We start from the raw sequence: 17068 nt of genomic DNA, 5'->3' as shown, positions 1-17068 counted from the left end.
TGATACTGCTAGACGAACATGTATCTCGGAATCGTGCAAGAGCTATGGGGGCGTGGCAGCACTGATAACAATGGATGGCTGGAGCCTTCAAATCCCTTTGGAATTGTTCATAGGTGTACAGTTGGTACTTTGTTGTGAAAATGTGACTTATATTCAATATGGATTACCTAGACATCATTTGGTGAGTGTTACAGTTTTGTTTCATTTGAGTCAGGATGCTGTGACTGTGAGTGAATGCGTGATTTGCTTGTTTTTTTCTTTGTACTGTCTCCGTATTTCTGTGTACAATGTTAACAATATTTCAGCTAATTCATAGGTTTTACACCTTGTTTGGTTATAACATTATTTATAATACTTTCTGTTAAACAAGAAGAGCAAACGCTCAATCGAGTCACTTTCGCAGTTCTGAATATTATATGAGGCATCAGATGGACAGGAAGAAATTGCTATTCACAACACAATGCATACCTGAAGAATGAGATTGCATGGATCGAGCAACAAAATATTTACCTTGGCATTAAAAATACTCTCATTAATCTCACATAAACAAACCCCATCAATAACTTAATTCACATAAACTAGCATCATTAATTTTTTTTCGAAGCAATCATATTAACAGTAGACACACTAACATTTGTTACTCTTAGAGCTGTGTCACTTTTATAGTTTACGAGAAAAGCCCAACGTTAAGTTGTGTGTTGACGAACAGGAAAGGCTAGTTATCTCCCCTGTGTTTCCGATAACGTTTGTAAAAAGCTACAGATGTAAATAATTTGATGTAAAGAATAATCCTATAAAGTTTGAATCAAATCCGATGAATAGTTTCAGAGATATGATATTTCAATTTTTTTCCTTCAAGACATACCTGTGACCTTGAAAAAGGTCAAAGGTCACCAAAGCAGACGTCAAAGTGTAGAGGTCACTGGGAGTCACGTTCACATAAAATTTGAGCCCGGTCACTTTTATAGTTTCCGAGAAAAGCCCAACGTTAAGTTGTGTGTTGCCGAACAGAAAAGGCTAGTTATCTCCCTTGTTTTTCTGATAACGTTCGTAAAAGGCTACAGATGTAAATACTTTGATGTAAAGAATAATCCTACAAAGTTTCAATCACACCCGATGAACTTTGTCAAAGATATAAAATGTCTAATTTTTCCTTTGACGCTGACCTTGAAAAAGGTCAAAGGTCAACGAAACCATCGTTAAAGTGTAGAGGTCATTGGAGGTCACGACTAAACAAAATATGAGCCCGATCGCTTTGATAGTTTCCGAGAAAAGTCCAACGTTAAGGTGGTGTCTACGGACGGCCGGCCGGCCGGCCGGACAGACTAACACTGACCGATTACATAGAGTCACTTTTTCTCAAGTGACTCAAAAATAACTTTTAAAAAAAGCAGTAGAAAATAAAACACACACAAAAAAACGTTAAAAAACACAAATTATCCCCCTTTCACCTCCCTTTGCTAAAACAAATCGCGTGACAAACTTATAAACAGCACGACTGAACTGGGCATCCATTTTTGAATTAGTACACAAAATTTGGTGGTGATTGGACTTAATTCAAGCTTGCTAGACAGATTTCTTTACAGTTACTGATTTTTGGGAAGTTTCTTGGTGGCAAGCTTGGGCAGGCAGGACGTAAACGCCGTGGCAGTGCTAGTCACAATAGTGTTAAACTGCAAAAATGTCAAGCGTAAGATCAAGATCACTTTGAATGCAGAAATGTTCAGTACTAGATCAAGGTCATTTACACTGAAGAATTGTCAAGCATTTCTCCAACGACTTGATGGCACAGGCTGTAGAAATGTCAATCACTAGATCAAGATTACTTAGACTGCAGAAATGTCAAGTGCTAATCAAGATCATTTTGACTTCTTCTTCTTCTGCGTTCACGGGCTGAAACTCCCTATTGCACTCGTGTTTTTTGCACGAGTGGAATTTTACATGCATCACCGTTATTACCCCACCATTGAGGCAGCCATACGCTGCTTTTGGGGGATGCATGCTTGGTATTTTGGTGTTTCTATAACCCAACAAACTCTGACATGGATTACAGGATCTTGTTCGTGAGCTCTTGGTCCTGTGCTAGTGTGTACACATGAAGGGGGATAAGGCCAAAAAAAAAAATAGGTCTGTTTACGGTAACCCGACCGACCCTATTTTTTTCGCGCGACCCTAGACTTTTTTTTGGCATTTGGGGAAAAAACCCAAAAAAAACACAATTCTTTTGGGGTTTTTTGCAAAATAACGTAAAAATATGGTTTTTTGGAAAAAAAAAACAAAAAAAACAAAAAAAACATTCCCGCCCTACCGACCCTATTTTTTTTACCTATGTTACCGTAAACAGACCTTTTTTTTTTTTTTGGCCTAAGGCACTAGCAGGTCTGCACATACGTTGACCCGGAAGATCGGAAAAATCTCCACCCTTAACCCACCAGGCGCGGCCGGGATTCGAACCCACGACCTTCCGCTTAGGAGGCCGGCGTCTTATCCACTAGGCCACTGCGCCTGTCAATTTTGACTTCAAAAATGTCAAGCACAAGATCAAGATCATTTAGACTGAAGAAATTTCAATCACTATATCAAGATCATTTTGACTGCGACGACGATGACGACTGCAGAAATGTCACTCACTTAATCAGATCACTTCGACTGCAGAAATGTTCAGTACTGGATCAAGATCACTTAGACTGCAGAAATGTCAAGCATTCCTCCAACCACTTGATGGCACTGGCTGTCGACTCGCACGGCAGCTGATCCTGGATGTCTTTGAGAAAACTCAGCATCTCCTGGTACCTCTCGAGGACCTGGAAGCCGCACACCTGGTGTAGTTTGCGCAGACAGACGGGGCAGAGGAAGAGCGGCTGAGACATGGCTTCCCCCACAGAGCCGCTCTCGTTCATGGCGCAGTGGAAATATTCGCAGTGGTTCAGTCCAAACAGGTGACACGCCTCATGACTCACCACCTGGTAAAAGTGAAAATGACAGGCATTAGAAGAGCAGTTTTTATTTTTGTTGACGGTACTGTGAGGTAGTCAATGGAAATCGCAGGAATTTGCCGCAGTGGTTAAGAGGAACTAAACTTAAAATGACATCTAATCTTATCTTAAAGGCTCAACGTTCGCAGCAGCAAACAAATCTATAAATGATTTGTTTGTGAATAATAGCACCTTTAAAAGTGAGAAAAACACAATATAGTCAGGTACTCCTGTAAATGGTAGGGTCAGTCTTAAAATGGAGGTACTACTGTAAATGGTAGGGTCAGTCTTAAAATGGAGGTACTACTGTAAATGGTAGGGTCAGTCTTAAAATGGAGGTACTACTGTAAATGGTAGGGTCAGTCTTAAAATGGAGGTACTACTGTAAATGGTAGGGTCAGTCTTAAAATGGAGGTACTACTGTAAATGGTAGGGTCAGTCTTAAAATGGAGGTACTACTGTAAATGGTAGGGTCAGTCTTAAAATGGAGGTACTACTGTAAATGGTAGGGTCAGTCTTAAAATGGAGGTACTACTGTAAATGGTAGGGTCAGTCTTAAAATGGAGGTACATTTTCTGACACTATGAACAAAAAAATCTTTAAAAAAAATTGAGTCAGAGGAGGGAGGGGAGGGTGATCTTAAAACATTGATCCTAAAACCTGCTCTACTGTATTAATGATGCAGTATTCCTTATTTGTTGTATTCTCCAATCAACATTGAAGCTTGCACAGCTACAAACCTTTAAAAGTTTCCAGACGACATCTCCTGTGATCTCAGTCAGGTCTTGGGTGTGGTCGGCATCAAACTGACTGGGTGGAAAACGTCCAAAGCTGAAGATTCCGGACTTGTGCTTGGGAGACGCCTCACCAAGTACAAAGTTGTAGTTTTCTGTAAAACAAGCTGGCAATCTGTAGTAAAGTAAATTTTCTCAAGCCCATTATTGCATGTAATAACATTTTATTTTTAAAGAAATGTTGAAAAAAAAAAAATCTTCCTTCTCATTTTCTTATGAAATCTAAAACAACAAGATATTCCTCCGATAGGAAAAACACCCCCGTTGGTCAAAGGGAAATAACCATTCTCACTGCACCCATTCTCACTGCCACCAACTGAGAAGGTTATTTCCCTTTGACCATGAATATGTTTCTGTATAAATCCTTGTAGAATCTTAATCCAGCAATAACTCCCTAACCGTGTGTTTGACTGGTCCCAATTTTTGTAAGGACCGTCTCAGGAATGTATAGAACCTGTTCACGAAGTTTGGTGACGATCGGTCCGTTCATTCTTGAGATCTATATGCGAACACAAACACACAAACAAACACACAAACAAACACACAAACACATCCAGTGAAACCTATACACACCCCTATACCGGGGTGTAAAAACACACAAATATTGACACAACTCTGACACACACAGACAGAAAGTCTCTCTTTCTCTATCAGAGGCAGACAGACAGACACGCACAGTTGTGAATTAATGTAGTATGTACAGTGTACTTTTTCATCATGTCTACTACATGTAGCTGCCCTTTTTTTCTCTCAATCACCATCCAGTACATTATGATCCAATTTAGTTTCCTCCGAAAGAAGCGTATGGCTGCCTTAATGGCGGGGTAAAAACGGTCATACACGTAAAATTCCACTCGTGCAAAAACACGAGTGTACGTGGGAGTTTCAGCCCACGAACGCAGAAGAAGAAGAAGATCCAATTTAGTATTACCTGGAAAAAGATCAGTCCAGACAAAACCCAGGATACAGACGCCATTAGATGGAAGAATCTGCTGCAGTCGGGGGAAGAAATCATTCACAAGGTACTGCTTCTTTCCCGTCACTTGGTGATATCTGCACACATTTCAATTACAATATGGACATCACAGTTTGTTTAAGATTACAGTGGAACCCCCTTTTAAGACCCCCCAATTTAAGACTCTCTCCTTTTTAAGACCATCTTTTCTCATACTTTCTGTCCATAGCCTTTGTAAATTTACCCCATTATAAGACTCCCTCCTTTTTAAGACCTGATTTTCTCAGATTTTTAGAGGTCTTACAAGGGGGGTTCCACTGTACAGCAAACAGATGAAGTGTTGTTGAGAAAAGAAAGCCATCATGAACTTAAAATAAGTACTATGAGCATCCATTTCACTGTGATTTAGTGTTAAACTTGAATGCTAGTCTAAGGAAAACACATGGAATGCTGCTAAATGAGACTTGCAGAAAGGGAAAGAGCTCTGAACTGAATGTGCGATGACAAAATTGACATGTGTAACCGAGTGCACGAACAACAAGAAATACACTTTGGAGGCAAAGCCAGTCAAACATGTTTGCGATTTTAAAGCTAATTTTCTCGCCCTACAAAAACTGCTATGGGTATGCAAAGGTTCCAAGGAGCATACATTAATACAAGGAGACAGCAGCAGCCAGACTCGATCACAAACAGAACTCTACAATTGACAGGTGTCTATAGCCAGCGATGTAGAAGAAATTTCCAGCTACTATTTATAGCCAATGCTCTTTGTCGGCAGACAACTCTGCAGAGTTTGCGGTGAAGGGTGATGCAGTTGTCTCCCTGTCACACTCCCCCATTTAAAGAACTTTGCCCCCACAGTTCCGCACCATGGACCCGCCTATTGATTTTCAAGTCCCTTGTGGGATGGGAATAGCATGAAAATGAACCAGTGGCCATAATGCCATTCCTGATCATATCATGTCGAGTCCCATCACATAAAGTTTTGTTTGGCTGGCAACATTGAAGTGATGTTTAATAATGTGTGGGAAAGATCGGAGAATTAATGTTTGGATAATCATATCGGCATCTGCGACGAAAATATTACTTGTTTCATCAGAACTGCTCTCAGATATATAATTACATGTCCTACCATCTTCAATAAATGAAGATTTCAGTCAAATCTTGTGAATTGTCTGATACGGTACTTGTCACATTCATTAACCCCAATTGCTAACCAAATCCTTTCTCAAATCTTCCTGCTCTTCTTTTTTTTTCTAGCTCTTTACCTGGAGGCTATTTCCCATCCTTGATTTTCCAACTGGATTCCTGGTAAAACCATGACATCCAGCCCGCTGAAGTAGATTTGTGCAAAGCCTTGTATTAGTTCAAAAAGACCAACGCGGATCATTCCTCTCTGGAATCGGAAATCTCTCACGAAGTCAGGAAAGTCGTCAATTGGCTGGATATAAATGATGTTCCGCTTGTGCAGACACAGAAGGTATGCAGACTGGTACTCGTACCCCACTTTCCACTGGACATACGTTTGCCCTTGGTGTATGGCTGTGGATTTCTTTAGAGGCCTGAAAAGCTGAAACGCTTCTTTTTCCTTTTCAGCACTTAAATGTGATTCATCAGCTGCAGGAAAGAGGTGCTCGAAATCAGTTTTGTCCTTCTGCACTTTCTCCGCGTCGTCGGGTGTCAGGTAAAGTTTTCCGAGATCAAAAATTCGTTGTGCAGCGGGACCAAGATTTTTCACCTTTCCCATAAGAAAACGAAAGTTCGGATCAGCTGGTCCGCACTGCGCAGAATTTTGCTGTTCATCTCTGCCCTGTTCAGAACTGCCTGAGGCTCCCATCATTCATAAAAAAGCTTCACAAGGCAGGAAATAAAGCTGAATAATATATTACAGTGGACAGAATGGCTTTCGGATGATGCGATTGTGTTCCCAGTCGCACAAACAAACTTAGGTTGTGGAAACAAAACATCCGGACAGGAAGTGCGTTACAGGTTGAGAGTGATCGTTCTTGAGATGTTCTGCTAGAGCCCTAAAAGTCACGAATCTTAGAATAAGCCATAACATTTGCTTGTTAAATATTTAGCCGTATAAACATTTTTGTGAAATGTGTTTATTTTGATAAAAGAAAAGACCTGTTTTCAACAGAAGATGTATAGTTTTGAGATGAAATTTTATCCGAGAAAAAAAAACAAGGGAGGTTATTCTACTAGAAAACTGCATGATGGGACTGTTGGAAACAAGATGGCGACTGTAAACTATGGTTGATGGCCATTCAGCATGTGAATCTTGTTTCGATTAAAAGTAAGTTCCCTAAACACTGATTTTGGTGTCTACTGTACTCAATTTTAAATTATATATTTGTGACATTTTCAGGATACTTTTAAAGTGAGATTCTGCTCACTAGCATTTTTGTTGTGAACTTTAAAGCTTGTGACTGTATCGTTTTGTGTTTGTGTTAGTTGAATGTTTATGGACGCATTCGCTCCGGGTTCCATGTACAGAAACGGACACTGCAGTAACAGTTGAAGAGATAATGGCTTCACTTTATTGTTTGGCTTCTAGGCCATCTTGGCGGTAACATCGTACAACACTGCGCATGTCTCGCGCGTACATTCACACACATAATAGTGACGTAGTTCACAGTCTATTAATATGTATCATGTGACGATCACATGATAGCAATATCGACACATCCCCTTTTCTTTACATAAACAAGTCCAAAGACTTTTACTGTCCAAACTTCACGGGAAAATGAATTCTCTGCACATAAAATTCTCATTCTCACCATAGTCCAATAGGCTGAGATTATTTTTACGCCTAGATTAATTTCTCACATTCACACTGACTGGACATCTTGACTAGAGCATCATTTCACAACTCCAATAATAACAACACATTCTCTCTCTGGACAATGAAACTTTACTGGACAATAATTCAACGCCTTGAATTAAATTTATCACATTCACTCACAACGCGGGACATAAACAATACCACCAAATGTTTACTTTCTTCACTGTCTATCTTTTCTCTTCAAACAAAACACACAAACAACAAATACTGAACTGTCTCCTACAGTCTTCAGTCTTTAGGTTTTGACATAGTCATTCAGGTAAGCTGGTGGTTTAACCTGACGTCCACGAGAAGTGGTTTGACTTTGACCTGTGTCTGTTTTACCTGCGGTTTGTGACTTCATGAACTTGACTTTGATGCGTTCAGTTTTCTTTTCATTTGGCTGAATCTTCACAGGTGTTTTAGTTTCAGGTGTGTTTGTCGCACTCACAGGAGTACTGACTTTGGTCACCTGAGTCTGACTATCAGCTACTGCTCTGTAGTTTTTCACTGCTTGGTCATTTAGCTGTCTCTGCCTATCAAGGTCTGTTTTTCGAGTGATTGTCTCCCTTGGACCAGTGTTGGTCAGTGTTTCTCCAGTTGTTCTGATTTGACGCCTGTTGCGTCTGTATGCTTTACCATTTTCTGTGTGCAGTTTGTAAGACCTGACATCTACCTGTTGCTCTACTTTTGCTTTTGTCCAAGTTTTGCCCAACTTCACCCTCACGGTTTGACCTGGCTGTAGGGTTTCTAGTTCTGCTGTACCTTTGTTATAGCACTTTGTCTGTTTTTCTTTTCTTTTGATCAGATTGCCAGTCACGTTTGTGCACGTCTGCGGTTTTAGCAGAGTTTTGGCTGTAGGAATTCTGGTTTTGGTTCTTCTGCTGAACAGTCTTTGCACTGGAGAGGTTTTCATCACCTCCGATGGTATGTTCCTTAACTCTAGTAGAGCCAAGTACGGATCTGTTTTGCTTTCTACAGCTTTCATGATCAGAGTTTTTGCTTGTTTGACCGCATTTTCTGCCTTTCCGTTGGATTGCGGATAATATGGCGAACTGGTTATGTGTTCGAATTCCCAAGCCTCAGCGAAATCTCTGTATTTGTCTGAGCTATACGGCGGACCGTTATCAGAGATGATCTTATCAGGGATTCCATGTCTGGCTAAATGGGCTTTTGTCTTGTAGATGACTTCTTCTGCTGTTTTGTTCTCAAGGCGATCGACTTCAAAGAAATCAGAGTAGTAGTCTACCACTACCAGGTACGACTTCTCTTGAAAGTCAAAGAGATCACACCCTAGCGTTTCCCAGGGCCTTTCAGGTATTGGGTGGGAAATCATGGGCTCTTTCTGTTGGTTGCTTTGGTGTGTCTGACAAGTTGCACATTTGCTCACCAACTTTTCTATGTCTGCGTTCATTCCTGGCCAATAGACCAGTTCTCTTGCCCTTCTCATGCAACCCTGAATCCCAGTATGAGCCTGATGGAGCAAGTGTAGGACTTTCTCCCTCATTTCTGTTGGTACAATGATCCTTTCTGCCTTGAAACAAAGACCGTTCTGAGTCGATACTTCCTCTCTGAATGGAAAGTAAGGTTGAAGACCTAGCGGTAAGCTTTGTCTCGACTCAGGCCAACCTTCTTGTGTTATTTGCATCAGCCGACACAAATCTTTATCACGTTTTGTTGCCTCTTTCAACTCTTCGAGTCGCCCTTCAGACACGGACACATGCGCGGCCATGTCAATGCTCTCGATTTCCTGCTCTATTTCTGTCTGGAAAATCTGTTCGCTCTTCATTTTCCCTGCTTTGTGTGACCTGACCACAGCTCTGCTGAGCGTGTCAGCGAGATACATCTCTGTACCTTTCTTGTACACCACAGTGTAGTCAAACTTTTGCGTTCTCAGCAACATGCGTTGCAGACGTTTTGGCGCTGCCAACAAGGTTTTGTTGTGAATGGGAATCAACGGCTTGTGATCCGACTCCACCTCAACATGTCTACCATACACATAGCGCTCGAAACGTTCCAGCCCGAAGAGAATCGCAAGCATTTCCTTCTCTATTTGCGCATAGTTGCGTTCAGTTTGGGTCAGCGCTCGCGACGCGAACTGTACCGGTTGTCCATCTGACAACAAACACGCCCCCAGACCGAACTCAGACGCATCACACTGAAGAGTAGTTTTCGCACCAGGGTCAAAAAATCGCAAAACCGGTGGTTCAGTCAACATGCGCTTGATCTCATCAAACGCTTTCCCGTGCAGGTTCTCATCCCAGCGGAAATGCACGTCTTTTTTCACCAGCTCACGCAGAGGCGCTGCGACCTCCGACAGACGTGGTGCAAACTTCTGGAGATACCCTACCATCCCCAGAAGTCTCTGAACCGCCGCTTTGTCTTCTGGCTGCGGAAACGACTTGATTGCATCGACTTTCTTCATGTCACACTTCAACCCGTCCTTTGAGATCACGTGACCCAGATACGAGACCTCAGTTTTCCTGTACTCGACCTTCTCTTTGTTCAGTTTGATGTTCTTCTCGCGACATCTCTGCAAGAACAACCGAACGTTCTGGTCATGGTCTTTTGCTGCTTCTTTCTCTGTGTCTCCCGACCCCCACACAATGACATCATCATGGACTGCGAACACGCCCGGCAGTCCGTTCAGCGCATCATCGACACGGCGCTGAAATTCCTCTGGACATACCGACGCACCGAACGGCATTCTAGTCCAGCGAAATTTTCCGAAAGGGGTTTCAAACGTTGTCAAGAGACTGCTTTCGTCGTCCAGGACAACGTGCCAGAAGCCATTGCGCATGTCGAAATGCGAGAAAATCTTTGCGCCTACCATCGACTCTAACGCGTCATCAATGCTCTTCATGGGGTAATCATTTCTTTTCAATGCCTTGTTCAAGGGTTTTGGATCTATGCACAACCTAGCCTGACCATTGGGCTTCAACGTCACAACTACGCTGCTAATCCAATCAGTTGGTGTGTTCACCGGAACGAGGACCCCTAACTCAAGCAGACGATCAATTTCTGCTTTGACCTTCTCTTTGACAGCTATGGGCCACTGACGACATGGAAGCTTCACTGGAGGAACCGATGGGTCTGTTTCAAACGTTAGCTTTCCGTCCAGAGCCCCAACCTCCCCTTTGAATACGTCATCAAACCCTGTGAGAACATGCTTATCCCCTGTGCCTATGGCTGAAATGTTCTCGACATTGACCGTGATCAACTGCATGTGTTGGCTTGCTCTACAGCCCAAGATATCCTTCACTTTGGCGTTCACTACCACAAAGCGCACTTTGTAGCTTTTGCCGTTCTTTGGATTGACCACAGGCAGAATACGCTCACCTAGAGGAGTTACTGGTCTTTTGTCATACATCAACAAGCGTTTGTTGCTTTTGGTCAGCTTTGTCAACGCTACGTCTCCCGTCACAGTCTTGTACGTCTCTACGGACAAACTGTTGATAGTGGCTCCACTGTCAAGTTGCAACGATGTCGTCACTCTGTCATGTCCAACAAGCATTTTTGCATGCACAGATTTATCAACATCATCAACAGACAAAACATGTTCATCATCATTTTCACTCATTGTCAGAACAAAATGACCATCATCATCATCACTCTCTTCATCAGACATTTCATGCACTTGCCTATCTGAGCTTTGTTTGCACTGACGAGCAAAATGGTTTTTCTTTTTGCAACGATTGCAAGTCTTGCCATATGCGAAACAGTGTTCCTTGCCTTTCTTGTGCGATTTGCCACAATACACACACGCTTTCACACCACTGTCTCTTTCGCCCATACCTCTACCATCATGACGATCATGCTTCGACTTCGGGGTAGCACCCTTGTCCTTCTGACTGTTTGTCTTTTTTCTCACATGCACACCGACACGATGTAGGGCTTCATCACCAGCCATACTCTTGGCCTGCTGGGCTGCTGCCTCACTCACTCTGCAGATCTCAATGCACTTTTTCAAAGTTAGACCTGACTCTTGCAAGAGTTTTTCCCGAACCGTGTCATCTGACAGTCCAATAACGACTTGATCGCGTAGCATCCTTTCTTCGAATGTCTTGAAGTTACAGGAGCTAGCTAGTTGTCGGAGTGCTCCGATGTACGTGTCGATCGTTTCCCCCTTCTCTTGCTTTCGCTGGTGAAACTTGTAAGTCTCGTAGACTTCTGATGTCTCCCCCACACAGTAGGCTTCGAACAAGGGAATTATCTTCGTAATTTTGTCCTTGTCGTCTGCAGCCTCGAAAGGCAAACCTTCGAACACGTCCCTTGCACCATCACTGAGACAAGTCTTGAATACTGCGGCTCGATACTTCTCATCCTGAGAATCAAGACGCGATGCTAGTTCGTATGTCTCCCACGACCGCTTGAACTTGCGCCAAGTCGCCTCCAAACCTTGTGCTGAAAGCTCAAGTCTCTGAGGTAACGGAACTTTGACGGTTACCGACCTCGGCTGCGCTGCTACTCCGTCTTCTGCCATGATGATTCTGACACCATGTATCGTTTTGTGTTTGTGTTAGTTGAATGTTTATGGACGCATTCGCTCCGGGTTCCATGTACAGAAACGGACACTGCAGTAACAGTTGAAGAGATAATGGCTTCACTTTATTGTTTGGCTTCTAGGCCATCTTGGCGGTAACATCGTACAACACTGCGCATGTCTCGCGCGTACATTCACACACATAATAGTGACGTAGTTCACAGTCTATTAATATGTATCATGTGACGATCACATGATAGCAATATCGACACAGTGACAACCACCGTTGTTGTCTATTCGTCTTGTTCAGTTAGAATGAAAGTATTTTAGTTGCGATTTATCAAATAAATCACATGTGCTGGAAAAAAATCAGATGTTTATATAAAAAACAGTATGTTGTAAGCTGCCACCTTACTAAAATAAGATTATCAGGCTGAGTTCCCACAAGTGGCTGCTTGCAACTAAATCCCTTATCAGTGGTGTTTAAGATAAGTTAGGGTGCTTTGATTCAGTTCTTTGAGTCATTTATCGACTACAGTAAGTGTGGACTTTCTGGTAATCTCTCTGCAATGCAGAGTTGCTTGGGGCCTCAAAGACTGCAAGTAAACTGGAACTGGGAGGGTAAGAAAACCAAGATCTTAATTTAGCTTTAACACTAACTAAAGAGTAAAGTAACTTACAGTGACTTTGCCATGCACAATGGGTTCAAATGCTTGATGTCTAAATGGTTGTCAGAAAATATATTAATTAAGAAATTTTAATGTAAATGAAATGGAAATGTTATATGGAGGTTCAGGTTGATAGAAGGTGAGTATAGACGGCCATCAAGACCTGCGAGCTAGATCCCCTGCCAGGCTTCCTCTTCACCAAATGTCTGGACAAGCTCCTGCCGTCTATCACAGATATCATCAACATATCCCTGGCCACAGGCGTCGTTCCCGACTGCTTCAAGTCTGCCGTTGTCCGCCCACTCATCAAGAAGCCCGGCCTTGACGTCAACGAGTTGAAGAACTACCGTCCTGTGTCCAACCTGCCCTTCCTCTCCAAGCTTCTGGAGCGTATCATCCTGGAGCAGTTGAGCGCCCACCTGTCTCGGAACTCGCTGATGCCAGTGTACCAGTCAGCGTACCGCCCTCACCACAGCACCGAGACGGCGCTCCTGCGAATCACCACGGACCTCCTGAACGCAACAGATAGCGGTCTCGTCTCTGCCCTTGTGCTGCTGGACCTTTCCGCGGCCTTCGACACGATCGACCACCAGCTACTCGTCGATCGCCTCAGTTCCACGTTCGGCATTCACGACACCGCCCTCTCTTGGTTTAGGAACTACCTCCAGAACCGCTCTCAGACTGTCACCACTGATTCGTTCTCTTCTCAGCCTGTCCCTGTCCGCTTCGGCGTCCCACAAGGATCTGTCCTCGGCCCTGTCCTTTTCACCCTGTACACCCAACCCCTCTCCCTGGTCATCGAACGCCACGGCCTGAACTACAACTCCTTTGCCGATGACACGCAGCTCCAGAACAGCGCCAAGCCGGAGGACGTTGACGATCTCCTTGGATCCATCTCCAGTTGTTTCACTGACATCAAGAACTGGATGACTGAGAACAAGCTGAAGCTGAACAGTGAGAAGACGGAGGCCCTTCTCGTTGGAACACGACAGAAGATTGCTTCCCTCACTGTGACCGACCTCCAGCTGGATGACGCGACTGTTCCATTCTCCCCTGCTGTCAAGAGCCTCGGCGTTTTTCTCGACTCCACTCTCTCCATGCAGACACACATCTCCTTCATCATCAAGACCTGCTTTTTCCACCTACGACGCATCGCCTCCATTCGTCGCTACCTCACCCACGACGCCTGTGTCAAGCTGGTTGTCTCCCTCATCTTCAGTCGTCTGGACTACTGCAACTCCCTTCTGGCTGGCCTCCCCGCCTCATCCATTCATGGCCTACAACGAGTCCAGAACGCCGCTGCCAGGCTGACGTTGAGGAAGACGAAGCGAGACCACATCACCCCCCTACTTCGCTCCTTGCACTGGCTCCCTGTCAACACCCGAATCTCCTACAAACTGTCCACTCTGGTCTACAAGTGTCTCAACGACTCTGCTCCCGAGTACCTTCAATCCTCCCTGGACCTGTACACCCAGCCCTCCGACCGTCCCCTTCGTTCTGCTGCTGACCCTCTCCGCCTCCACATCCCTCGCTCGAAACTCGCATCTGCTGGTCAGCGTGCATTTCCCTCCGCGGGCCCCTCCGTCTGGAACTCCCTGCCGCTTGAGCTTCGCCAGAGCCCCTCTCTTGACGCGTTCAAGAGTAGGTTGAAGACTCAGTTCTTCCCGTAGCTGGCTGCGACTTTCATGCTCGACGTGATGTGCTGTGCCCCAAAAGACATTCTTGTGCTGTGCTCTGTGAGAGGTGTTTTCTTTGTGCTTAATATTATTTTGTTTGACCTAGCTATTGATGTGTACATTGTTGTTAAACAGTTGTTTGTTTACCAGGGTTTGCTAGTGTGTGATAGGGTTCGTGTCCGTCTGAAGATGTTAGTTTCTTTGTTAGTCCTGTGTTGACAACTCTTCGACAAGCGCTTAGAACTGTACCCACGGAATACGCGCTATATAAGCTTCATATTGATTGATTGATTGATTGATATATAATATGCTCAAACATGTACACAATGAATTAATGCTGCGTGCATTGAATTGCATGATCATTTGAGTTATACATATATTTGTAAGTGCTGCTCTTTCTGTTACAAAGTTTTTCTGCATTTTATGTCATGAATTAGGGAAATTAGGCACACCAACCAAATTGAGGATAGTTGCCCATCCTGAACTCAGGTCAAATTTATGAGTTCGGCTCATTCTCTCCCTGACAGGATGCCTTGAGTTTCCTTGTCTGGCAAGGAAACCGATTTTTTTTTTACATATTTAGAGCTTTTTGTAATGTATTATTGATATAAGCAGATTCGCGATCGCCGATAAAGATTTTTCATGGTGTTTTGTAATTTTTAAATTACAAAGGAATTGATATGTAAGACAGTTTCAAGCGAGCTATTTTTTGTGGCTGTATTTACTGTGCAAACAACTCTAAATATGGCAAAGGTGTCACGTGATATCAACCGTTTGGTTTCCGCGCTAACTGGAGCAGACAATTTTTTCTGTAACCAGTTGACAGTGATGAAACCATATATTACGATCTCCTTCCGGCAGCAGTCCCAAAATTTTGACTTGTTTTGACCTTAGAACGATGTCTTTATCATAACTGTGAAGAACAGAACGGAGATCACTGTCGAAGTCGGCCAATCTGCAATCATTTTCGTCTCGCGAACACTGATCTCAAATTTAGATCAGTGCTCGCGAAAACCATATATGGGAGATAATTCTGTATTTTTGTTTTGATAGATTGAAGATTCGCGTAGCGAGAGAATGCCGAACTCATTTTGACCTGAGTTCAGGATGGATAGTTGCCCTGTACAGGGATTTTGAAGAAGAAGACAGGGATTTTGAAGAAGAAGAAGAAGAAGAAGTAAACTCTCTTTGCATTTCGAGTACTAGCACAGTTTCATAGATAGCGACTATGTATGTTTAAATATTTTGAGCATTGTTTTCTTTGTTTGTGATCTTAATTCAGATTTATTTTTTTCTCATACTCCAGCTTCTTGTTCTAAAGATTTATTGATTATACTAAAAACAGAAGTTGTTTGTCCGCAGTGATATTGGTCAGAAGAATATTTTCCATACAGATCTGTAAAAGAGTTCTCTGTTTGTTTTGTTTTGATCCAGGTGATAAAAAGGAGAAGTGACTGTGAGCCCACGTACCTCACCTTGCAAAATGCCATTGTCAACAAGCACTTCCTTAATGGCAGAAGCATAACACAGACAAAATGTCTCACATAAAAACTTTTGCTCGGCTGAAACCAGCGGACGAGTTGTACGATGACTTTGACATCAAGAGCAGGAAGGTGTTGAGCCTGCGAGTGCCAGAACTGGTGCGAGACTATGGCGCTGTGGCCTCCAAGAACCGTTCATCCACCATCAGCTATGACTTTCAGTATGACCGAGTCCTTGACACCAAAGTCAACCAGGATGAGGTCTACAATGTTGCTGCCAAGGAGATTGTTTCAGGTATTTAATTAAAATTTAGTGACAATAACCCAATTTAGACCCTGTTTGAGATTCACGGTTCGCTGAGTGAATCTGAAACAGCCGCTCGTGTTTCAGTATGTGAAGTCATTCCCACAGGGTACTTTGGGACTGTGCCAATTTATATAATGTTTTTATGTTTAGGGTGTTTTAGTGACCTGTGAAAATTATGAAGCAGAACAGGCAAACTTTTACTTGCCTACACATGCTCTGCGCCAAGTTTGTAGATTGTTATAAGTTCTATTGACAAAAGGGTCATAACCATAATAAATATAACATACATATATAATCTAGATTTCAAGGCAGGAGTATTAGAACTGTATGAGACAAAATACCGTGGCTTGAAAATAGGCAGCAACAAACAAACAGACGAAAACTTTTCTAACAACAGAAGTGTAAATACAGTAGAACTCCCCCTTAGCGACCCCCCTGTTTACGACCACCCCCTTTTTACGACTGATTTTGCTACCACGGATGCATTCTACTATATAATGAACTCCCAGTGAACGACTCACCCCAAAACGCGACTTACGACCGAGCTTTTGGGGATGAATTACGACTTTCGCGCATTTGTAGTCAAGCAGACGAAAACAATACATGGCGGCTCTTGCTCCTCAAACTGTTGTCTCTATGTGACAGGTTTCCTGGATGGGTACAATGGTACGATCTTTGCTTACGGCCAGACGGGCACGGGGAAAACCTACACCGTGGAGGGAGGTGCCAGGCGCTACAGCGACAGAGGGCTGGCCCCAAGGTTTGGATGAGTAAATTATCAAATGATATTCAATTAGTACAGAAATTGCCATGGGATCTCGTAGCTCAGTTGGTAGAGCACTGGACTCGTGATCCTTGAGTCGCGGGTTCAATTCCAGGCTGGAACAGACACCAGTCAACTT

The 17068-nt window shown here is 43.3% G+C and overlaps 2 protein-coding genes across 2 annotated transcripts in view; one reads left to right on the top strand and one right to left on the bottom strand.

Moving 5' to 3' along the window:
• Positions 1-2371: 2371 nt before the first annotated feature.
• Positions 2372-6701, bottom strand: LOC138971806 (archaemetzincin-2-like). The gene is made up of 4 exons (XM_070344629.1): positions 5993-6701; positions 4701-4822; positions 3716-3864; positions 2372-2963 (listed from the first exon to the last, which is right to left on the bottom strand). Exons 1-4 carry the CDS (start codon positions 6562-6564, stop codon positions 2679-2681), a joined length of 1128 nt encoding a protein of 375 aa, XP_070200730.1. The 5' UTR covers positions 6565-6701; the 3' UTR covers positions 2372-2678.
• A 250-nt stretch (positions 6702-6951) lies between these two features.
• LOC138970235 (kinesin heavy chain-like) overlaps positions 6952-17068 on the top strand; it is a 73916-nt gene continuing 63799 nt past the window's right edge. The window contains exons 1-3 of the mRNA XM_070342731.1: positions 6952-7023; positions 15813-16154; positions 16812-16926. Of these exons, the coding sequence (XP_070198832.1) occupies positions 15914-16154; positions 16812-16926 (356 nt within the window). The 5' untranslated portion in view covers positions 6952-7023; positions 15813-15913. The remainder of the gene's footprint in view (positions 7024-15812; positions 16155-16811; positions 16927-17068) is intronic.

This window comes from Littorina saxatilis, linkage group LG7 (genome assembly GCF_037325665.1).
Source record: "Littorina saxatilis isolate snail1 linkage group LG7, US_GU_Lsax_2.0, whole genome shotgun sequence".
Taxonomy (NCBI): Eukaryota; Metazoa; Mollusca; class Gastropoda; order Littorinimorpha; family Littorinidae; genus Littorina; species Littorina saxatilis.
The sequence above is the reverse complement of the archived record's forward strand: the minus strand, read 5'-3'. Positions and strand labels throughout refer to the sequence as shown.

Coding starts and splice junctions, on each gene's coding strand:
- LOC138971806 (XM_070344629.1), bottom strand. CDS start 6,564: ATGATGGGAGCCTCAGGCAGTTCTGAACAGGGCAGAGATGAACAGCAA. Junction 4,823..5,992: donor GGATGGGAAATAGCCTCCAG/GTAAAGAGCTAG, acceptor AAATGTGTGCAG/ATATCACCAAGTGACGGGAA. Junction 2,964..3,715: donor TCGTCTGGAAACTTTTAAAG/GTTTGTAGCTGT, acceptor CACTTTTACCAG/GTGGTGAGTCATGAGGCGTG.